This window comes from Hydra vulgaris, chromosome 11 (assembly GCF_038396675.1).
Source record: "Hydra vulgaris chromosome 11, alternate assembly HydraT2T_AEP".
NCBI lineage: Eukaryota > Metazoa > Cnidaria > Hydrozoa > Anthoathecata > Hydridae > Hydra > Hydra vulgaris.
In genome coordinates this window covers 35,883,274-35,909,619 of record NC_088930.1, presented here as the reverse complement: position 1 = coordinate 35,909,619, position 26,346 = coordinate 35,883,274, and the positions used below count along the sequence as shown (strand labels likewise).

The 26,346-nt window shown below is 28.5% G+C and overlaps 1 protein-coding gene across 1 annotated transcript in view; it reads right to left on the bottom strand.

Annotated features, from left to right (window-relative positions):
- Positions 1 to 12,031: 12,031 nt before the first annotated feature.
- The window catches only part of LOC105847625 (uncharacterized), a 40,573-nt gene continuing 26,258 nt past the window's right edge, over positions 12,032 to 26,346 (bottom strand). The window contains exon 4 of the mRNA XM_065810926.1: positions 12,032 to 12,313. Within this exon, the coding sequence (XP_065666998.1) occupies positions 12,039 to 12,313 (275 nt within the window). The 3' untranslated portion in view covers positions 12,032 to 12,038. The remainder of the gene's footprint in view (positions 12,314 to 26,346) is intronic.

The window sequence follows — 26,346 nt, the reverse complement described above, 5'->3', positions numbered from 1 at the left end:
CTTTTGAAAAAAGTTTGAAGAAAAAACCCCGCCATTAAAAAATTGATTTTGACATAGGTACTACTATGTAACCCAGTGGGCACAAGACGTATTTTAAACGTCTAAAATATGTATGCGATTTAATACGTGTTTTAGACGTTATAAACACGTCTTGTGCCCACTAGGAATACAGTAATACTAATGTCAAAATCGATTTTTCAATGGCGGGGTGAACTTTTTTCAGAAGATATGTAAACAATAGTTCATTTCGTGCTTTTTAGGTAAAAGTTCATCAAACTTCAGTACAGAAGCATGGGGTTAAAAAAAAGTCTTAAACCTAATGTACTATATACGTTTAATGTATAATTTATACACTTAAATAGGGGCATTTCCATTTTTTACTTACGTTACACGCGCAACAACTTTATTAAATATTTGCCTATTTAAACTGTAAATTGAACTTTTAGCTATTTTTATGAAAGCTATTAGTCTAAAGAATAAAATAAGGTAAAAAGTTTTGAGTCGGGCCAAAAGAGGGGAAACTTATTACTGAAAATGCCACTTAACTTACGTTACACGGAAAACAAAGTAAAAAAATTGCTTCAACTTTCAGGTCAGATTTTTGCGTACTAGTAAAGCTGTTTGTATTAGAAACTCTCACAAGATATTGAGAATTTTATACCAACTTAAAAAGTATATAAAAATTTATCAGAAGTGACCGGCTAAGGAAAATAAACTGGTCATTTTGGTACTATATATTTAACTTACGTTACCGAGCGACTATTATCGTGATTTTTTTATATCTATTATTAAGAGTTAGAGTTACGTAACAAAAGAATTGCAAAAGTATTTATTCATTAAAAGAACTCATTCATTAAAAATAATTAACAAAGAAAGTTTTAAAAAATTGGTGCCACTCTTCCTTAGTGATTTTTCATAACATTTATTTAAGTTATGATATCGAAACAGGTTTTCCGCAAGATCAAGAGCAACTTTAAAAAATTATTTTAGTATTACAACTTTATTAATACTTATTTAAGTCATTTAATTAAGTTTTTACCTGCACTTCTTACGTTTTTACGTATCGCCTTATTTTCATTAGGTTGAATTTCTAAAATGCTGCAAAGTATTTTCATTTAAATATTTTAAAATATTTTTGACGTAAAAACTGCTATCACAGTTTAGGAGGGAGAGGGGTTCAGGTATATGTGATCGTTCGTGGCAGGAGGAAATGGGATAAAAATTGGTAAATATAGGGTGACGTGCTTTATAGATGACCCCCTTAATTACACTTACAAAAGATTTGATTTACTAAAACAAAAATAAAAAAGGTTCTAACTATATTAGGAGAAAGCAAATAAATTTTTATCGATGTCTAAATGAAAATATTTATATTATTCTTATTTTTATTTATTCATGTATATTTTTATGTCAACCAAAATAAGTAACATAAACAAATAAATAATAATAATATAAACAATTTTAATTAACATTAAAAAAATAATATAATTTTTTTTTTCTAAATTCTCCTAATATAAAATATTTCAGTTAGAACTTTGTCAAAGCAACGCGAATTACTTAATGACAGAAAGAGTAGTGATGCTGGGAAGTAAAGTTGTTTATATTGTAAAGGATCCTGCAATCTGGATCCTGCAATCTAGATCCAGCAATCTGGAGCCTGGCAAAAAGAGAACTCTTAGCTCATTTGATAAACGCAACAGCAACTTTCCCCTTGACGGAAAGAATTAAAATGTGTCATACTTTAAAAGTGTTATAAATCCTACATTTGTATCAATTCCATGCTTTTTTGAACTCACAATGAATAGCTACTGTGAGCTGTTTGCTCACAGTAAACTCCTAGACCGTGATACAAATGTAGGATTAACTTCCTATTTGTACGAAAGTCTTAGATATACAACATTTTTGAAGTGTGACATATTTAACTTCTTTCCGTCTAGGGGAAAGTTGCTGCTGTATTTAGCCAATGAGCTATCTGTTCTCTTCTTGCTAGGCTCAAAATTGCAGGATCTCTCGCAAAATAAACAACTTTACTTCCTACTATAAATACTTATTCTGAACTTGTGCATTTAAGATCAAATGGAACATAATACTTTACACTTGTGATTTCAGAGGCTCAATAAGCTCCCAAAAAGTACCTTTAGCTTTAGTTCATTCATCTTCTGTAATCTACACCTAAATGTACAGTATGTTTATTATGACATTAAAAAACTTATGTGTATTGTATATGTATACACGTGTAATTTATACAATACATGTTCATCCATATTCATACATGAACATACTTAAATGTCATATACATACATATACTTAAATGCCTCAATCTATATCATACTTATACTACAAGTATGATATATAAGTATGATATAAAAGTATGATATATAAGTAGGATATATAAGTAGGATATATAAGTATGATATATAGGTATGATATATAAGTATGATATAAAAGTATGATATATAAGTATGATATATAAATATATGATATATATCGTACTTATACTATAAGTATAATATAGATTGAGACATTAGTATTTACATACAAATGTGTATGAATAAACATTTGTATTTACATACAAATGTATATGAATATTCATTTAAGGATATGCATCCATTGAGAAAATTGTAAGCTTTTTTTTAATGACACATTCATTTTATAATAAAACCTTTAGTTTTTTGAATTACATATTTAGTTAGGAAAATGTATCTATGTTGATAAAACAGAATTATTTAGTAAGTAATAATAAAAAATTAAAAAAACTATAAAACATAGAACTTAATTAAGGATATCTTCTCTAACCAGTTCCTCAGGTATTTCATTTTGGTTTCATTATTATATAATTTTACAGTTAGTACAGTTGATTATCTCTAAACTTTAATGATTCCAGACAAAGGTTTTAATCTTTGTTTTGATTTCAAGAGTAATCTTTTGAGTTTTTTTATTATTTTTATTATTTGGGATTTTATTATTTGGAAAGAATTGGTACTGCGGCAAAAAATACAATAACATGAAACGAGTGCTCAACATACTACGAAGCCTTGCGCAACGATTTATAATATGGAAGATGCCCAGGTTTGTGTTATTCTGAATATATCAATGACTTTTAATGAGATTTTTTAAATTCGATTTAAACCATTATATTTTTTTGTAAATAAATTATTTGTATTTTACTTATTATTCATTTGATTTTTTTTGAATTTTGTTTTGAAAAACTCATTTTTTTGACAAAATGTTTTTCAACAACAACAAAAAAGTTTTTACACCCGATAAGATTTTTCCAGTAACCGCAACCGTATAGTGTATTATTATTTATTGAAAACCAACCCATCGTACTGTGGAAAATAATACTACAAAAACGTACCATATATGTTTTTTTCTCGAGTTTCAATTTCACTACTGAATTTATAATTTAATTTTTTAAATAGTGTAGTAGTTAATCTTTATTATAATGTAGGAATTTCAGCTTATTTTATGTAATAAGATAATTTTTGAAGCCCTACTGTTTAATACTTTTGAATATCTTCAATTGAAACTTATTTGCTTTATCACGTTAAAAGTTATTTTCTATAAAACTTTTTATGAATATGTATAAAGTGTTATACATTTACGAAACCATCATGTTAAGGAGATTTGAGAACAAATTCATATTTTATATGGTAATTATTTACTAATGATTATTAGTAAATAAAATCATATAAAATATGAGTTTGTTCTCAAATCTCCTTAACATGATGGTTTCATAAATGTATAACACTTTATACATATTCATAAAAAGTTTTATAGAAAATAACTTTTAACGTGATAAAGCAAATAAGTTTCAATTGAAGATATTCAAAAGTATGAAACAGTAGGGTTTCAAAAATTATCTTAATTATTAATTATAATTAATTGAACTATAAAATGAGCTAGAAAAGACACTATCAATTTTTTTTTAAAGAAAACAATCAAGCTTCTCAGGATAGCTTGTGTTTCATCTTTAGTGATATTTAAAGGCACATTAATCCGGCTTTTAAAAATCCACTTTCCGTCACGGAAATTGTGTAGGCTTTTCTATCTAGCAACAGTAATTAGTTAGATTTTAAATATAGTGTATTTTTTGTCTTATGGAGATTTGTCAGAGACCAGTAAAAAAAGAAAAAACTCCACATTAGTTAAGGAAATTGAAGCATATCATTAATGGATATCTTCAGGTATTAGGTTCAATAGGAGAAGAAACAGAAGCAAAGCTTGTGAAAACATTAAGGATTGTGGAAAAAGAAAAAAAGATATCCGTCTCGAGTTTTATGAAAAGCAAAAACGTTTTACTGACGGATGAGAAAGCACTCGGCGTGTTTGTTGATTTAAATTTAACTAAAGCAAAATATTTATACTTGAGGAAGTGATAAACAAAAAAAACTGTTCTTTATTCCTACCATATTACAAATTGCAAGAAATAAAACAGACCTGCTATCCACCATTTTCTGCAATAGAAAAAGAGAACACACATGCAAAAACTATTGAACAACAAGATTAGTAAATGGGGTTGTGATGGCTCCTCTGGCCAAAGCGAGTACAAGCAAAAACTTCCAGAGGAACCTAAACTTATTTCTGATGCAAATAATTTATTAGTTATTTAGTACCGACCAGAGTAGTTGATAAGGTAACTGGCGCAGTTGTTTGGCAAAATCTGGCTCCTTCGTCTATACGTTCTTGTCAACTTATATGCATGGAATTTTGCAAAGAGACTCCTGAGAAAACGAAGGTTGTTGTAGACGAAATAAAAAGCCAAATATACACTTTACAGCCATCTATAATTAACAAAAGTTGTAAAGGAATAAAAGTGAAATATGAATTTTTTTTTTTTAAATGATTGTTAGGAAAGTAACTCAGGTAACGGATACGCTTTCTATGTACAATATGTAGAGCTACTCCACAACAAACGATTTGACTGGAGTAGCTTTACATGAGTGTTCTGAAAATGAAAGCTCGTATCAATACGGACTGTCGATATTACATACCTGGATTCGGTGTGTGGAAATGGTATTAAATATTTCTTACAACCTGTTTTTCCAAAAATGGTCTGCTAAAAGTGAAGAAAAAAACGATAAAAAAAAAGAGAAGACCTTGGTACAGAAACGTTTTCGTGAGCAGCTAGGGTTAATTGTCGTTAAACCAAAACGAGTAAGTGGTAATACCATTGATGTTAATACTGCTAGGAGATTTTTTTACAAATCAAGTTGCTCTTCTGAAATCACTGGAGTAAATGAAAATTTGTTTAAGTGAATTTACATAACTCTACCAGCTCTTTCCTCAGGTGTTATGATAAATACTGACAATTTTGGTACATATGCTACAGAAACTGCCTGCATTTATGTGAGTAATTATAGCTGGTTCTATATGCCGTATGCAGTACAAAAAATTTTGCTTAACGGTGAAACATATCATAAAACATTTTGCATTACTGCCTATTGGTTAACTTTGAGAATTCCGGGATAAAGATATCACCAGCAATAGAAAACCGTCTAGCAAAAATGTACAAGAATTTGATGAAGATACTTAGCAGCTTTTGAAAGTCGATCTATTACTTATTCTATAAAAATTCACAGTCTAAAAATTGTTATTAATAAACTATTCTGAATATTTCTATAATAAGCATTTTATAAACTCTTGAAAATATTCATGTAAATGTTGAAAAATATGCAAATTAATTAATTACACGCAACAATTAAAAAATCAAATTATTAAAGCAATTAAGCCTAGTGTAAGGAAAATATTTGTTAAAAAGTTTAAAAAGTACTTGTTTGTTTTTTGTCTAGAGTTTAGCCGAAAGCTCGTAATAATGTTTTATATATATAAATAAATTAAATATGAATATATATTTTCCAATTAAATAAGGATTTTATGTATTTTTCGCTGTTTTGAATACTTTCAAAGTTTTTTCATATAATTAAAAAGAACATGTTTAGTTAAAGATAAAATAAAAATGACAATTTTGAAGTTATATTTACAAATTTTATATTTAAGTTTATTTTTCATATTCATGTACTACTTTACATTTGTGCAAAATTTCAACACTTTATCTTTAGTAAAAAAAAAGTTGTTGATTTTTGATCCAAAACAGACCTTTATTTTCCACAGTACACAGGGTCACCTTGGTCATATTAGGAACCAACCTGTAATTACATGGTAAATTTGGCGACAAAATTAAAAATACTAAGAACTTTTTTGAAATGTTCATAATTGTAAAATTTTCACCGAAACGAGAACATTTGCTTGGAAAAGTTAAAGAGTTTATCAAGATGAAACACGGCTATAAACCATTTAAAAAGTTCAAGAAACCTTCCACCACAAGACGGACATGTCGTGCAAAATTTATTAAGAGTAATTAGTAATTATGATCACTCTTTCAACTTTGGCAAGAATGTATGAAAGAAAAACTTGCTTAAAAGACAAAGGCAAGAATTATTGGTTGCAAGAACTAAATGGAATTTTTTTCCGGCATAAATCTCTCCTACAAGCTTTATGCTACTTATCTTATAACTTATCAAAATTCTTTGATTTGACTAATGACTATTCAAAATCCCTTCATATTGGTAAATCGAGGATAGAAACCTGCATCTTCAATGGTTGATACACTGAAAAATGAAAAAACAATGTTTTATAAGACACTAAAAAATACGTGAAACAAATATAGTTTGTTTTTTTTTTAAAAAAAAGGAGGAGTAAAGAAAGCATCAAATTCAATCAAATCAATTGAAAATCCTACCTTGTAAACGAAACGAAAAAAGTTGATTAATTCCATCCTTCATTACGTCATTATCCTGTGGGAAATGAGCTATTGACAAGCTAGCAAATAGTTATCTTTATAACAAATTTTTTTCTCACCTTATTGTTTCATTTTGTCATTTACATCTTAATCAAATTTTATAATTGGATCTAATATATTAATTATAACAATTCAACTTGTAAGCGTTTCATTATGGCATGTCGCTTTTTTTTAAATCAGAGCTTTTTAGTTATCAATATTATTACAACATATTATTGGCTACATATCGCAGCATGGTAGCTAGCTACAACATAATGACAAATCTGTAGCAAGTCAATGGCTTTAAATTGCAGCTTTGTGGCTATTAATGTTGTATAAAAGCAACAGATTGTAAGTATATACCTAACTACAATACAACAACAAATTGCTAGCTAAAAAGCTTGTGTATAGTTTTGTATAAACACAACAGCTTTTTAGCTAGTGATATTATTATTATTTTATTGTAACTAACTGCAACATTGCAACAAGTCTGTAATGATTCGATAGCTGCATATTATAGTTTAGTAGTTATCAATACGGTTGTTTTAGATAAAGCTAATAATGTAATAAAAATTAAAAAAGATATAACCACAAGTTAAAAAACAAAATTTTGTTTGGTATAAATAGAAATTAACGGGGTTTTTTTTGCAATCGTTGAGCCAAAAAAGAAAGTAGGACGTAAATTAGGTTGCGCTTTTTAGCCTTGATTAAGTCCATTAGCAAATAAAGGTAATCATGGGTTAAGCAACCAACCATCTGAACTTAGTGTTAAATCTGCACCGTTAACTGAGCAACTATCAATAGCTAGTTTTTCTTGGGGTAACAGTTTGATAACTCTTGATTCAAATTCATGTGTTCCGTTAAAGTAATTTTTTACCTAAGTGATGCGATTACGTTAATTTTTTAATGATCATTGAGACAATCTCTTTTTTTTTTTTTTCATTTTTGTCATAGTCACTCTCGGTATGTAATTTTTTACCTAATAGGAGGAGCCGCATTAACATCACAATCTCCAATTCGTGGTTGCTTTCTTCGTAGCTATTGTTTGACAACATGCTTGTTTCGACGTAGCTGCGTTAAGTTTAAAGACTTTTTCTCAATGGTTACTGGTGCACCAACAAGACATTGCACAATTTTAATATAGTAACATATTCTTACTGGTCTATATGAACATGCTTTTTTAGTCTTTTTAATCGAAGCAAATCACCTTTCTGATTCCTTTCACCTAAAAAAATAATAGATGGATTGAATTTAATTGACCCGTTTTTCTCAAAAACAGTCTGAGCTCTAACTTTTGCTAAACACTCAAGTACCTTGTTAATACTTAGCGTTTCCTGACGCATAAAGTATGGCGTAGCGTAAACGGAAGGTTCCATTTGGTCTCTGTTGTACTCTACACAAATGTCCTTTATTTATTAGTTTCAGTATATTCAGGATGATACAATTAAATGATTTTTTTAGTTTTATATAAAACCCACACACCTGCACTTTTGGTTTCTACATTTTTTCACTAACACAACAATTTTATAATATAGACACTTTAAATAATTTTTTTATTAACAAATACTTTCTTTTACATTATATGTAAAAAGGAAAAGTTAGTAAAAAAAATTCTAAAAATCAAAAATTTACAGATTTTTAAATATTATTTGAAAATTTGTAAACCTTTAACCAATAAAGGGTAAACAAATGTATGTCTTCTGTAAAAACGAAGGTTTTAGTCAAATAAAAAAAAGTTATCTTTAAGGTTGGGCTGGGCCGGGTTTTAGGTTGTTGGGCCGGGCCAGGCATAACCTATATTTATATATAAATATATATGAATAAAAAAATAATATCTAATAATAATAGTGTAGGGTATGGCATAAATATGAATAAGTAATACAATTTAAAAATATATTATGAACTTTTGCTAGCTTATTATGCTAGCAATCCTTGTGGCCGAATTGCTACCCTAATCGTTACGAATATTGCTAGTTCGTCACTTGCCAATCACAACCGAATGGTTGTGATTGGTTAGTGACAAACTAGCAATATTCTTATCCATATCTTATTATCCGGAAACAGTTGTTGATTATTTTCAAGACACGTTAGATTATGGATAAAGAATATTGTCCAATGGTTCAGAACATTTGGATCATTATCCAAATCATATAAACTGGTTAAACAACCTTGGCTACTCTAGTGTGCTCTTTTACAATGCAGAGGTGGATCGAAATGTTGCTTAAATTAATAATGGCTCAAAAAAGATTTTTTATTAGTGTTGAATACGCACGTCTATATTGCCAGTAGTCTATTTTGATAGAAGTAGCCGAGCAACTTACAGGCTGTCTATTACGCCTATTAATAATTTTTTGACAACTTTTAACAAGGGGAGGAAAAAGGTCAAGACAAGTTACTTTTTTAAACTTATTTAATTATTCAAAAAAGTAAAACTAAGCAGTATTTTCAGTCCTGTGTTACATATTTGCTCAACCTTCAGTATTTTAATAAAGCTATTTATATTTCTACTTTTTAAAAAACGTGTTGTGCTTTAAAAAAACCCGACACATACAGAACTAAATAAGCACACACGAGACTTTAACTTAACACTTTTTATTATTTTTTCAAATTTTTTTTTGTTAGTCTGCTGAACAAACAATAAAGATTTATTTAAGTACATCGTCTATTATTTAAACGTTTATACCAGGGATCAAAACCTGGGGCTCGCAAGCCTCATGTGGTTCTTTCAATGTCTACATGCAGCTCTTAAGCTCTATGCGCAAATATTAATATAATATTCAAATAAAGGTGTTATTAGCTCTTTAAAAAGGGTCAGGTAACAACATCAGTTTTTACTATGTCTAATAACATTTGTCCAACAACATCAGAAGTTTCATTGATGTCTAACAACATCTGTGCAAAAATTAAATGAATACTTTTAGATTAAATTTAATTAAATGAACTCTTTTAAATTATCTATGTATAACAACATCTGTGCAACTACATTTGGAAATTCTGCAGATGTAGCTACATCTTTTAAACAATCAAAGTGTAATATCATCTGTGCAACTGCATCTGTTGATTTAAAAAACTATTAATTAATATTGCATTATTTTAACCAGATGAAGTTACATATAGGAATTTTTTCATGTGTAACAACATCTGGGAAAAAATATTAACTCATGATGCATTAAATTTTAAGAAGCAGTTGTTACATATAGAAATTTTTTCAGATATAACTATATCTAGAACTAAAAGTTAACTATTAATGCATTATTTTAACCAGGTGTTGTTGCATAAAGGAATTTTTTCAGATGTAACTACATCTGGAGAAAATTCTTCCAGATGTTATCGGACTTGCAGAAAAATTACCAGATGTAGTTACACCTTCCTAAAGATTTTATTAGGGGTTGCTGAACTTTCAGATGATATTGGAAAGATGTTGTTAGAGTAAAAAGAAAATACAGATGATCTTGGACAAAAGTGTACATATGATATTACACTGCTCCACAGATGTTGTTGGACAGATGTAGTAATCTTTTACTTCCAAAAAATGAAAAACTTTGTAAATTGCACTTTTTGGCAGTTTACTAATAACAAAAAATTTATCTAACAAATTGTTTAAACTATAGGTCGTCTCAAAAGGTCGCCGACACATAGTTTATACAATTTGTTAAATGCATTTTTTGTTATTAGTACTAGACTCATAAGAACTAATTGGATTTTACTGTGAAATTGGATGAGGTCTAAAGGTTAAGTAAAGAGGATCAGCACATTAAAGTGTTGTTTTAATTTGAAATAATAGTTAAAGTTTAATATATAGTTTTTTCTGTACCTTTTACTTTTATTCAGTTTTTGTTCATAGCAAGCATTTGTAATTTTAAATGATTATATTTATTTGAAATATGTTCATAAGTTAAAATTCGAAAAAAAAATTTTTTCCATTTTACCTTTAATCAATATTTTGTTTTATTTGTAAACTAGTCAATTTAAAAAAATCTTTTTTTGTTTCTATTTAAACTTGATTTTTTTTTAGGGTGGAGGGGAGGTAATCGAATGTTGAATTAATTTTATAAGGGGCTCTGGAAGTTTGACAAGTTGTTGACTAGGGAAAGAGGGGAGGTAAATTTTCCAAAAAATTGTTGACATAGTTAATGGATAGACCCTTACTGTTGCACATGATAAACGCAGGAGTGAAATCGGAACATTTACTGTAAAAGAATTTTTTATTTCAAATTTTTTCATTAATTTCCTTCCGTCAACTTTTTCATTTAGCTAGCAAATTTTACAAAAAAGGTGTTTGTTGGTTTATTTTACGTTAGGTGTTTGTTATTTATAAAGCAAAACATGATATTAAATTTCATAAAATTTAAAGAAAGGGGCTTATAGAGAGAGAGAGATACAGATATAGATATAAATACCATCACAATTTCACTTGAAAAATTTTTATTTAAAATCTATTCTCACTTCTAAATGTGTTCTATATAACAAAATAAAACTGGATTTAAAAGTTTTATAACAAAAAGTACTTTTAAGGGTGGACCAAGGCCCTTGAACATTTCCCTAGAATTATAAAAACAAACTTCTTTAAAGGGTCTCAAATGAAGCAAAAAAAAAATTAAATGTAAATTTAAAAAATAACAGTCATTTTATTACAAAAATATTATTTTAGATATGATAAAAAGTTGACATTCTTTAAGTAAAAATGAATAAAGTCCGTTGTTCCAAGTTTTTTTTTCTATAATTTTATATATATATATTTTTAAATTTAAAAATATGTATATATTTTTAATTTTAAAACTTTTTACGTGTAAATTTAAATAAAAAATTTTTATTGAAGCTCCCATAAATAGTTTTGAAATAAAAATTCAAATCATAATAATATTAACATCTTTGCAGAATTTAATGTTACAACTATTGCAACAACAACTTCAACAAAAACATCAGCAAAATTACAAATAGTAACAACAGCAACAGTTGTTAAATTAGTTGTGTACTTCAAAAATTCTAAGTTGGTTTTTGAACCCTTAACTAATTTCATAATTATGAACGTCAAAAACTTTTTTTGACAAACTGTTGACTATTTTTTAAACTTAATACTAGTTAAAAAAATACATATATATTATAAAAAACTTGTTCAAAAATTTCTATGCAAATTATTCATACATTTTTGCGGCTTTTTTGAAATTTCAATTTTCTTATCTTCTTTCGGAAAATAACAAAAATTTATTGATTGAAAATAAAGATTATTAAAAAAAAAAAAAGTTTTCAAAACTTTTTATATTATCTTATTGCTTTGAAGCTTTGTGTCTTCTTTAGTCAGTTCATTTTGAGATGTTTCTTCTTTAGCCAGTTCAGTGCATTCTTCAATGAGTGGAGTAAACTGCTCTCTTTTGTACAACATGATAAGACTAAATACCATAATTGTGCTGAGTAAATTAACAAAGAAGTATGCCCACCCAACGGCAAAACTTGTCCCCCATTTATAACCGTCATCTATCATTTTCTGAAATGTTTCAGTGTAGATACTCATTGCGACAAGCATACATATAGCTAAACCACAAAAAGCAAATAGATTTAAAATCTAAACATAGTTTATTAGCAAATAGACTAAAAAAAACCTAACTTAACAAACCAAACTTATTTTGCTCAATTATAAAGTTATCTGTTTTTGCCTAAGTGTGACGCTATCTTAAAAAATCTAAAGTCAAAAAGAATTTAAATCTATGTAATTAAATAATTTAAGTAAAATCTATTAGATTAGTAATGCTAGTCAGTGTATTTAAATATGATTAAATTTTTTTATTAATTTACACTAGTTGTGCCAACTTAGCACAAAATTAGTTGTTAAAATGAGGTTGTTGTCAAAATGATGTGGCTGTTAAATGGTGTGTTTGTCGTATGATGCGGTTTACAAAATAAGTTTGCAGCAAAATAAAAAAAGACTTTAAATTTAATTTAATATTTTAACATCGCGTTTTTTATTCTTTTTTTAGAAAACTTTCAATACTTTCCTATAAAGCCTGGCGTTGTCAGAGCTGCAAAGCGACACGTATTCAGACAAAGAACTTTACTGTACAAAAACTGATGCATAAGTAATCTTTTGTCAACTCGTCAAATTAATTACATTCTTTTTAAAACAAATAGTTTTTTGGAAAAATAAAAATTACTACTATTTTGACTTTCATATAAACTCTTTCTACAAACCTTTGTAACATAAAAAACCCCACTTCAATCAACCAATAGTTCTGTAAAATCTATTTGAATAGATTTTACAGAACTATTGATAAGATACTGTAAATGAAGTTTTAATATTTCTAAAGTATATTTTAGTATTTCTGTCAATTAAGAGTTGTTTTTTATAAGAATGAGACAAAATCAGCCTGAAATATTTGATTTATTAAATTTTCATGAAAATTTCAGGGTATCTTCAAATTATTTCATAAGAAAAACCTGAAAAATTGAGACTTTAATTCAAAGAATTATGGTCTCAAGTTTTCAGATTATAAAGGTCAGCTTCAGTATCAGAAAGATATGACAACTCACTGCAGTAGACACCAGTATTGAGACACCTATCTTTTCTTTTGATTTCTCTAAAAAATTTTCCACCGTCGAAAGGTTCTATCTCTGTTAAACAAGAAACGAACTTTAATCCTGAAAACCGAACTGTTTTACCTTTTTTTTATGACAATACTTTAATTTTTATCACGAATAAAGTGTTTCTATAGCGTCATTCCATTATCGTTATATTAAATTGAATGGATTAAACAAATATTCGTCATCCTGCTCTCGTTACCTGATTTTAACATGTCATTTTCAACCTGATACTTTTGAATCTTTTGAACATCCAAAAAACAAAATTCCTCTCTTGAAACCCTGGGCTGACATACAACTATTCCCAGCGTTAATATACGCAATAATGTATCTCTTTACAACAGCACTTTTGCGATAACATTGGTCGTTACCTTTTTGTGGCTCATTGTAATCATATCTTAAGAGACGTATGTCTTTCACCTTGGAAATATAAAGTAAAGTTGCGGCAACTGAAGTAGCTGAATAACACTTTAAAATAAAAACAGATATTGATTTATAAAATCTAGTAGAGGGTAAAAAAACAAACTATATCATCATACATTGCAAGAGCCTAAATTAATACTCCCTCCACCTAATATGCAATTAAATAGCAAGACTTTTGTTTTTTAAAAATAATTTTAATAACAGTATATATATTTTTACCAGCTTCTTATTACTTTATAGATCTGTTTCACTCTTGGACATCGATGCGTTCACTCTTGGAATATCTTGATTAAACGGGTTAACTACATGGTCAGCCACACAAATTATCTCTTGCATCCTTACCACTTTTTTGTATTATTGTGTTATGTACTCTTTTCTTTAATTCGCAAACATCATTTTTGTAAAAAAAATCAGTTAATATTCATTGACCTTTCTTCCAAAAATAGGCCAACAACACCGGAGGGGCCACGGGGGCATTTCCCCCTCTCAACTCCATCCCCACCTTTTTTCTAAAGAACCGTTTGTTTTTTTTTAAACATTTTAGATATAGAGGACTTTTTTTAGAAATTGACTATGGTGCTCCTCCATTTCGAAACCCGTGTCGGCGGCCATGTTCTGTCCTTCTCGGAACTCAACAGGAAGTATTCTTTGAGACTAATCACTTAAGGCACCACAGCAGGTCTCATTGTTATTTTGGCTCATAGCTTTGGCTTTGTTTTGTTGACCGTATTGAAGAATATGCTTCATCCAAGAATATATAGATTCAATACTTTTGAGAGTATCGCATTTTAGTTTTTCTTTCTCTTCGTTTTTGGTTTATTCTAAATTAGATTTTCAATCATCTCTACATTCTGCAAGTAACCAATTATGACATTTTTAAAATAATTGTCTCAAGTTGTTCCATTTTAGTCAAAATTCCGAAGGCCTTTTGCTCTTGTTTTTGCTTTCTGAAAAGGATTGTCGTTAAGATCAAGAAGAGCCGCCTATATAGAAAATACTTGTTAATAAGTATCCACACGCAAAAATAAAATATGCTTATATTTGATTTTCTAAACAACTCTTAGTCACCTTGTAAATAAAATAACTCTTTTCAATGGCTAAACAAGCACCAGTACGAGCTGACCAATGAGTTTGTGAGAGAGTCTTGGAAGCCATAACACGTATTCCAGCAGAGAACTTTGACTTTAAGACATCACATCTTTGCTTTAATGCAGATAAGAAGTTATAAATTTCTTGAAATAAGCTAAAGAAATTATTAACAGCTCCGTTGGATTCCGCAGCACTCACTCCTACTAGGTTCAAAGAGTGAGCAGCTCGTTGAATGTATTAGGAAAGAACGTTGATTTCTTTAATTCTTGCTTGTAAACCAAAGTAGATTCCAGACATATAACTAGTATTGTCGCATGACTGGACACGGCAGTTTTGAATGTTAATCTAACTTTTTTGAAACAATTTTAAGCATGGAAACTGCAAAATGATTATGCATGGGAATAAATGCTAAGAACCGTTCAACTGTTTTTCTGTTTTGTAAAACAAACATAACATAACATAAAACAAACATAACGCAGAATAAAGCAGAGTTAGTCAATGTGCTTCACATTAGTAATAGAATCAACAATGATTGAGAAATATTTCGCAAATTTGACTTTGCTAACTAAGGAGCTATGTTTGAAGTAAATAAAAATGTGTACCACAACATGTTACTTGAGGATGATCATATTACATATAAATTACAAAACCTTGGCGGCTATCAAGTGGATTTCTTCGCAAATGTTTTTAGATAAGTACGAGGTACTTCCTTTCCTTTGTTTCCATGAGTTATCAAGTGGCGAGGAAAGGATCAAATTTTGCTCAATACTGTATAGTTTTCCGTCTGATCCGCGGAATGAAATTCTCTGAGAATGAACAATAAATAAAATATCTAATCATTTTCATTTTCAAAAAAATTTTAGCAGCATTACCACGTGATAAATGATATCACGTAATAAATATGATTCAATTAAAGTGTTTATAACTATTAGTTTAAACTTATGTGTTTAAATATTTTATATATTACGCGCAAACATAGAAGAGAGATGCTTAATAACTTTGATTGTTTGTCGTAGAACTTGGGTCCAATACTCTTTTTCAGTCTGATATTGCTTGGTAAACTCTAAATCTATCGCTCCATTGACTGCTTCACTTCGAAATAAGAATGTGGCAATGGCATGAAAGTGCTCCATGGTCTGCTCATGTTCACTAAGGAAGGTTTTAAGATGTTGTCAGTTCCAAAATCCTCTTTTTTCACATAAGCTGCTCTTCGTTTTTCCAAAAAAATAGCAAGTTACAGAGTACATGCCTCTGTTTATTTTTAAAAGCTGAACCCAATCGCGTAATAATTTCCTTCCTTCGTTATTTTCCATCCTAATAAACAGGTCTGAATGACCTCGATGAAGTTTGCGAAGTTTTTCATTGCGCTCTTGTGTCTACACTTCCTGTGACTCGTGGGCCAAAGTGGACATTTTTATCTTGAGTTTCATTAAGAACTGGATAGGGACTCATTTGCATAAAGGGAAAGATTTTTCCTGACCTATTAAAATTTAAGAATTTTTTAGATTTATTTGCCTTCTAGTAATTTAAAAATTAAAATACCAAAATATAGATAACAAAAATTAAAAATGATTTATACCTTTTGGTTGAATAGGATAGAAAAAGCTCATAATTTTTGGTAATTTTAAAATGAGTTCATCTCCTTTTTTTTTTCCTTCTTCTGCTTCTATTTGACGAGCTCCAGATTTTCTCTTTCCTGGGCGTTCATCTAGACTTTCTCGCTCACTCATTTTATTTCATCAGCTACTTTTTAGTTTTCTAATAAGTATTCTTTATTATTTATAATAATATATTATAAATCATAATATTAATACTTAAAATTTATAAATGAATAAATAATCCGTACACTAAATCTTAACATCGCTCAAGATAAATACCACTTTTATGAACGGATATTTTTAATGAATGCCTCATTAATAAAAAAAAAAAAGTAATAATAACCCCTCAACTGTGGCGTATATTTAAAAATTACATTCTCTATTACGGCAAAATATATTTGTTTAGAATTATTTCTTTTTTGTTTACTTTTTTTTCATATAATGCACCATAAATAGTAAACGTTTTAATGAAAAATTTAAGTTGTGCAACTAAATTAAAAAGATATAAAATAAATAAAAAATACAAATAGTTTAAACAACGAACTGAAAAGTAAGTCGTAAATAAATAGTATTTCTACAATATTACTGAAAATAAAAATAAAGCCCACTAACATTCATAAACATTTTAACATAGGATACGCTTGGCTAACAAATACACGTTATTATATAGAATATTCTACACAAACAAACGTTTAGAAACACTTTACTTCAAGACTGATCAAAACGCATTCCATGTTGAATTCGAATTTCCTTCTGAATCATCAAAAATTCTGAAACGAATTCCATTCTGAATCATCAAAACACATTCCATTCATGAAAATCTTTTTTCCTTATATTTTTATAACGTTATTGTAATTCTCTTTCATACTTTGCTTAAATTATTTTTAACTTTCATTCCATTATCTTTTTTTAATTTCGTTACCATGGCCGACAACACGGGTTTTCAAGTGGAGGAGCACAATTTTCAATTTCTAAAAAAAGTCCTCTACATCTTGAATTTTCTAAAAAAAAAAAATTCCTTTAGAAAAAAAAAAAAAAAAAGGGGGGGGGGGCAAGTGTCCCCTCGGTGTCGTAGGCCCTGGTTACGTTTTTCTTTTTGTTAATTCTCTTTAAATAATTTTTTTTCTACAACTATTTGTTATTTTTGTATTTGCTTGATTTATTCATTAAATTTGTTTCTTTTTTCGCCATTATGTTCGAACTTATGTCTTTAAAAAAAACGTCCAACCTGCAATATGTCGTATGAGTTGTTACTGCAAAGTTTAAAAATCTTTGGGATATGAGAGGAAATTAAAGATAGAGGCTAATAATATTTTTTCCTTCAAATTATACATATTTCAAAATTTCACTTAGATGCTCTGGCCCCTTAAACTCCGAAGCCTCCCAGCACGTGTCCGGTGTGTCCGTGGGTTAAACCGGCACTGAACATATTTTCCAATAACCTTGAACAAGCCCAGATATAAATATATAAATAAGGAAAATTTTTCCAATGTCCTTATCATTTTTTGATAAGTTAACTTTGGTAAATGTTAGTTTTTAAGACTTATTTTTTTTTTTTTATTAGGAACCAGTCGATACTTTTTTGCCTCTGTAGCTAACTATTTCTTTGATAACTATATTTTTGAGAACAAAGAAATATATATTTAAGTGCTGTTCAATGAAATAATCTTACTTGATACATTTAAAATTTGTCATGAAATATTCTTTTGAATAATTTTTTAGTGGTGGTATTGCGGATAAAATAATTACTTTTTGACTAAATGTTAGTGTGTTTTGATAAAATTCATTGAGCAGTATTTAATTATCTGGAATAACTGATAATGGTTGCGTTGAGTCATCCATAATCTTAAAAGATTGTCCACCTTTTTCAGAATAGATTTTTTTGAAGTTATCTACAGCTTCATTGAACTTTCTTTTATTGTAGTTAATTGTAGAAGCTGATGCTTCATTGATATGTATTTTTCTAATATGCCATTTCACATCTGGAGCGCTTGTCGATAAGAATAGATAATTCATTAAAAAGAATAGAAAAATATAGATAACTCATTAAAAGATAAATAATTCATTCAAAGAATAGATAATTCATTAAAAAGAATAGAAAAAGATAATTCATTCACTTTCTGAAGAAAAGGAGTTTTCTGGAGAAACTAATTCAAGCGTTTTAAGTAGAATTATTCTCTAATTGGTCGTGATTTAGAAACATGCTGTTTCTGTAAATTCTGCACAGCTTACCAGGTAGTGGAAAAGAACCAGAAAAACATTTGTTAATATTTTTAAACTGGTCTCTAGTTGCTTTTCGGAGATCTTTTTGTTTGTCATTTCCTTATTTGTTGGAGAAACTTTACGGCATGGAAGTAAGAATTGCTTTGGTATATACTGTCATACTATTGTTTGTGGAAAGCACATTTAACTTATTCATTACTTGTTTTTACATGAATTCGCAACTCCACTTCATATTTTTCGGTAAACCCATCAGCAAACACTTGTGTTAACTTGCCGCATTTAAATAATCCAGTTAGTCTTGATCTTTAATGCTCCCCACATAAATCTTCAGAAAACAAACAGCATTTTGTATAATCAACATTCGACTCTGAATCAAACTCTATTACTCTTTTATTAATCAAACTCTTCAATCACTTCAAACCAAACTCTTCTATCACTTCAAACCAAACTCTTCTATCACTTCAAACCAAACTCTTCTATCACTTCAAACCAAACTCTTCTATCACTTCAAACCAAACTCTTCTATCACTTCAAACCAAACTCTTCTATCACTTCAAACCAAACTCTTCTATCACTTCAAACCAAACTCTTCTATCACTTCAAACTCTGCATTTTACAAATTTCATGTAAATTTATATTACATAACAATCCACAAACATAAAAATATCATTAAAAAAACACTTAACATATTTATAAATAATACTAATTATTAGACATTGCAAAAGCAACTAGTAAAGAATATTTGTAGATTTATATAAATCATAAACCTCGTAAACGCCAAAAACTGTTCCTACGCTTTTCACAACTTACATAATAAAATAAGAATACGTTATTCGGGATTTTACATGAGTTGCATTGTAAAAATAGCAGACTATTATATTAAATATGTATATTGTTAAATTATACATAACATTAAAAATGTATTATTAAAATGGTATTATAAATATCATAATAATATGTACACTAATAAAAAAATAAGGATTTTTATTTTTATTTTTTAAATGTTTTAAATAATTCAATTAAAATCATAAATCTACTATTTTTATAGCTAAAATAAGATTTGAATTCAGGGATCATGAATAAATAAATTTCATGCATTAAACAATAACCAAAATTGAAAAATTTTATATGTTAATAGCTACCTATTCTATCATGTGGGCAGGTGTCGTCCAAAGGTCGTCCGTTTGACGTTTCCTGGAGGTCCAGACGTCCGGAAGACGTCCGACAGACGTTCCTCGTACGACGCATTCCCACTGGGCAACAATATTTTTTTTCTGTCAAAAGTCATTTTGAATATATCTTCATTTAGGCAAAACCACCTATTGAAGTCTTTTAATTTATAGAAAGTATATGTGTATAAACCATTTTCAAAAAAAAAAAGTCAGTACCTCTTTGGCATCTCAAAATTGATATAAACTTTATCTTAGTATTCATTTTATTTGAAGTTGTTACATCCAAACATGGATAGCTTTACAAAATGATCAAGCTTCATAAAATCTTGACTTTAAAACGTCAGCGTTTTATGAAACTTCAAACCGCAATAACTTTTGAACAGCTTTGAATTACGGTTGCAAATTTTTAGGTTTTTCTTATAAAATGATTTGAAATATCCCTGAAGTTCACAAGAAAACCCAATAACTCAACTATTTCAAGTTGCTAACTTTGCCCGATTCTTATAAAAAACGAACCTTAAACCATCAAACACGTTAAACTTTAGTTTAAAGTGTTTGATGGTTTTTCAAAAAAGTTAAAGTTTTTTAAACTTTAACTTTTTTGAATTCTCAAAAAAAGTTTGTTCTTAAGTTTGACTGTTCGAAAAGGTTTAAATTTTTAAAAAAGAATTCTGAAAAAAAGTTGAGCAGAAATTTATTTCCTCTGTTTACAAACAAGCATGTTATAAAAGAAAAAACTTAAATAATCAAAATTAAACTAATGAAGAGATTTCAAAATCTCCAAACTTTTTACTTAAAAAATAATTTGGCGAAAAAATGAAGGTTGATTTCTTGCTTTACTGATAAAAGTTAGTGTCTCGCTTTATTAATGAAATAACAGCCTTATGTTATGTAAGGTAAGAAACCAAGACAAACAATAAGTTAATTTTTGTTAAGTTTATAAGTAGAAAAACTTAATCAGTATTTTGTTAATGCAGGTTATAACTAAACATTAAAAGTAGAACCCAGTACAGTAAAACCTGAAACTTCATAAAATATAATAATATGAATGTAATGAACAATCATTGACTTACGGAAGAAGAACTCTTTAACGTAATATTTCTGTTACAATCTGAAAAGGCTTAGAATTTTATGATATTTCTAGTTGTGTCGTTATAAAATAAATATAATGCCATGAGAAGGGGAGTAACCCATTGAAGTGAGTAGAAACACTTTTGAAGTGGAAATTAAAAATTTTCCTATCCAACATAAGTAAAAAAAATTAACCCAAAACTTAGGGCTGTAGTGCTGCTGTCAGGTAATAATACTTTGCGGTAAAATGTTGCTTGCTACATTTATTAAAAAACAAAAGAACGCAAATAACCCCCTGTTTCTACTCACCCTGCAAAATTGGGTGAGTAAAAATAGGTCTTTAAGATCATGTATCTTTCCGTTTAAACTTTAGGTAAGTTGAATTAAAAAAAATGTTCTGTTAATCTCATATAAACCATAAATAGTATAAAATAACATATAAAGGTACTTTAGAAAAATTTTAGTAAATTCTGGTATCAGTTGTTATACGGGTAAACTGAAGGATGGTTTTAAAAGGAGTTTTTATTTCAGTATTGACGAGGACTTTTTAAATCACATTGAGGACTAGTTGAATACCATTTTTTCTGGAGATCAAAGTTTCTTCGTCAATCATTGTTTGTTTGCGACACTCACTTCATATATGTTTTATATATGTTTTATATATGTTCTTTAAAAACCGTTATTTTTAAGCTAGTTCAATTTTAAAATGTAACATTTGAAGGAAATATGGTGATCAAATTTTACCATAAACTTTGATCACCATATAGTTACCCGGGATAATGCGTTTGAAGGGTTTGCATAAGCGATATCAAAGTCAATAGCTTTTTCTGAATTAGAAAAAAATAATTAATAATATATTGCTATTCTGAAAAAAGTCACCATTGTTTGACGATGAATAATTTATTTTTTTAATTTTACTGGATTTTTTTGACTACGACTGAACTGGTTAAAAATTTGTATTATTGCTAACTTTTATTGCTATAACAATTATTGCATTAGCAGTGGAAGTTTGCGGATCTACTTTTTTATCAAAGTCATGAAGGTCTATTTTACTAAGACTTTTTCCATAGAGCACTTCTTTTTTTTTATTCTCGTGTTAGGAGTACTTGTTCGATCTAATCTCACACTTAAAATCTCATACTACACATCTGTGAAGCTGCTGTCAATGGTAAAAGTCTGTTGCTGAGTTTTAATTTCCTTTGCTTTTTATACCCTGTCATAACATCTTTTATATTTGCGGCATATTAGCAGTGACTCTAAAAAACAACTTGGTTATTTAGGCCTACATAGCAAAGGTGCAGCAAAAAAAAGAAAAGATTCATTTAATTTAAGTTAATATTAGATAATAGAAACACTTTTAAAATCACGTTTCATTTCACCCTGACAAATTTACAAAACATAACCTTATAAATTTAAGTCCAACATTAAGTATATAATGCTAGCATATTCTTAAAACATTAATTAAAACATTACATCAAGTAAAGAGTAAAACATTACATCATGTATATAATACTTGCATATTCTTTTTTTTTTTAATTAATTAATTAATGCCAAGTTACAAATACAACAACAACATTTTATATTATACAAAGTATATGACAATAGCATATTAAAGTAAGTAAATAAAAACTAATAATGCCGCAACATCTTTCTCTACACTAGGTCAACAAAACAATAGGACGGTGCAAAATTTCAAGGTTGAAAAATATCAAATTTAAATATTACCACCAGGCATATGCTAATAATATATCAAATTACAATATTACTGAATTATATGTAGTAATACGTATAATTTGCTTCATAAAACGTTTCGAGAAACTCCTAATTTATTTCTTATAAAATAATACAATTAAACACTTTGAAAACCTAAGTTTTTGAACAATATAAAGAAAAATTTATTAATCCTATAAACCTTGGAGATTTAATTATCAACTAAAGTACTTTTTGAGGTTCAAGCGCACTAGCAAACTCATGCTCTTATTTATTATCTGCGAGGCAGATAATAAATAAGAGCATTTCATCTGATTTAAGCGCAGCATATTTTTCTATGAAAGTTTTAACATCAAATTGGCGTATGACAATTTTTTTTGGACGTTTTTTTAATGCTTAAGTTAACATTATAATCTTTATGTGATTGCATCAGTTTTGCGTCGGGCAACAAATAACAGAAAATTTTACAGAATCCTTAAAATAATGAATGGGTTGGTTGATAATAAGTAACAACGTACTACAAACTTATTTGCAAATGATCAATCTATTAGGTTTTTTGCTGATAAAGATATACAGCAGCCGCAAAAAGTAGTGATTCCATGGAACGGCATAAATTGCAGAAGATGGTCATTAAGGACTTTAATATAAAGATCTTCAGTCATTGTTACATTTGGAGGAAAAAATAATGTCCCCCGCGTCCAACTGCAGAAAAACATCCCCAAACCATGATACCAGGGAAATGTTTCATAGTCAACCGCAGCGGTTGCTGCCTATGGGCCAACACATGCTTATTAGACAACTTGAAAACGTTGCAAACTTTAACTCATTGCTAAACACTTCTTTTTTCCAATCGGCAATGTCCCACGCACGTAAATTTTAGCAAAATTAAATTATTTCTTTCTCATGGCGGCTGTGATGAGAGGTTTTTTGACACAACGGCGCAAAAGCAACCTGAGCTCTTTTTGCAGCCTATGTTGCAATGATCTAATGGAGACGTTTTTAAGCAATCTTAAACTTTAATTGGCGTGCAGAAATAAAAGGATTATTAACTACTGCACATTTTACAATTTTATTTGCACTCCTAGTTGTTTTCCTTGGTCTTCCAAACGTTTTTCCCCTGATGGGGGTCTTGTGTTCAGGTTCTGCCAAATACCGTTTCAGCCAACTTGCTAGCGTCAAATGGTATTATTTAATTTCCTTTCCTATGTCCCAAGTATTTTTTTCCTGATTATGCAATTGAAGAATGATGGCAATTTCTTCTTTTTTAAGATTACAGAACTTCGGTAATGCATACCGAACTGTTGATAAATACTTATACTGAATCATTGATATTACTACAAAAAAGTATAATGAAAAAAATCTAATGAATTTATTTTCTCATTATTAGGCTTCAGTGGAAATGTTACACGTCATATGTAAAACAAAAATAACATTGTTTAGTATCATTTAAAAAACTTTGAAAAGATGTTTCTAAATGTGTTCGTGACGTTTCAAATAAATAAACCAGCCAACATGTTTTTGTCAAACATACGTGGACCTTAGAATTTCTCCATATTCTTTTATTTAGGTAAAAAAATATTTATTAAATGCTGTATTGCTTTCTGTTCTTAGTAAGCATTTTAGCTACCTTCAAAGGGTAACTTTTTCCTGGCCTAAAGTCACCTCTTGGGGTAACTTTGGGCCAGGAAAAAAAAAGTATTTTAAAATGTGTATATACATTTTTAAAATATTTGGTATTTTTTATATTTTTTTCTGCAAATATAAACACAGTAATTTTAATCATTATACCATTTCCAAATATTTTCAAGTAATGTTCTGCTGTCCTATTACATTGGTGCTGAAAAATAATCACTTATATGTTTCAAACTTTATATTTTTTCACAGCGCAACAGTAAGTGTAAGTATAATATTTTTATACAATCTAATTCACAATAAGAAACTTTATATGCATATTATGATTGTTTAAGTATATTTTTTAATTAAAGTTGAAACAAAACTCGTAGCCAAATTTACGAATTTACTAACTTGTTGTTTGATTGTATTGAAATGTCCCATATGTACTAAAAATGAGCAGTTCAGTGGCATTAGTTTTATGTATAGGCTTATTATTTATAACAAATATTTTAAATATAACACCCTCCTCCTCTGTAACTTTCGAATAAGTTAGGTTTGCCTTTTTCTCAATAAAAAGGCCATCTGTTGATATTTTTAAAGACATTTTTTTTATATCTAAATTGATCACATTTTAGTTTTGGCTTGTTTAACTGTTTTAGGTTCAGAAAAATAGTAATAGTGGGAAAGTAAATTACGTAACCAGGAATAAGTTCTGACTATGAGTATATCATAAAAAGTTGTTTCTAAGCAATGGCTGAATCGATGCAAAAAAAATTGTCAGTAACAAATTGAAAAAAATTATTGAAGATTGCCCAAAAAAGTCCCCCAATAAATGCCAATTCGTAACTTCAAACATTTCTGAAATTTCTATTTATGTCATACAGTAGTCTTATGGAACAAATTACACGTAATATTATACATAATTCAATCATATTATAATTTGGTATATTAATGGCATATGGCTTATGGTAGTAATTAAATGTGATTTTTTTTTACATATTGTGATTTTGTACCGTCTTATTGTTTTGTTTTTTGACCTCGTGTACAACAAGTTGATGCAACATTATTAGTTTTTATTTACTTTAATATGTCGTATCATATACTTTATGTACAATGAAAAGTTTTTGCAGCATTTGCATTTGTCATTAATAACTTTTTTTTTTATTTACCATATACTTGATGTAATGTTTTTTTTTTTTATTTTTTGATTTTATTGACAACACATTTGAGTAAATGACAGTCATACTAAATTCTTAATTTTATTATCTTAAATAAATTTAAATAAATTGCATAGGGCAAATTTATTGAAATCATCAAAGAATGCCTTTAAGCACCTTGCGGATTCGATCTGAGACAAGTTCTGTTAGAAATTGGTTAGTAACCCTTTATAGTTGTCTTTGACCTCAGTCAGCTTATTATTCGAATAAATATTTTAATCAAACTTCTAAGTATGAAAAAGTTCATAACAAAAATGGATGGGATGATGCAAGCTAACTGAGCACGGTTTTGTTGGTTATGAGATTGTGTCTTAACTATGATAACTTTACTATTTGAACAAAAATGAGCAATTATTCATTAGTAGCAAGTTTTTATTTTTATTAGTTAATGTTTTTATTTGTCTCCACTGGGCGACGTCTAAATAATGACGTCAAACTAGTAAAAAACAATTGAAGCACCTACACCTTTTCAAGATGTAACTGAGAACATAAATGATAAATAAATTTATTTGATAAATATTTAACTAAGAAAAACATAATGTAATTAAGAAATTGTAAAACTTAATTGAGAGTTTGTAATATTTAATTGATAAATTGTAAATTCCAAATGCATATGCACCATGTAAGCTTTTAAAGGTGCACCATGTAAGCTTTTAGCGTACGACATAAACTCACTGCTTAAAAAAGTTCTTTTTAAATATGAAGTTTACTTAACTAATATTATATTTCTATGAGTTAAGAATACTGAGGAAAAATTATTGTGTTGTATGTTTATTTTACCTAAAAGTCTGTCATTAAGTTAAATCCGCGTCAACATTTATATCACCAAGCTTGTTTACATTCAGTAAAACATTATTCAATTAAATTTCCAATGG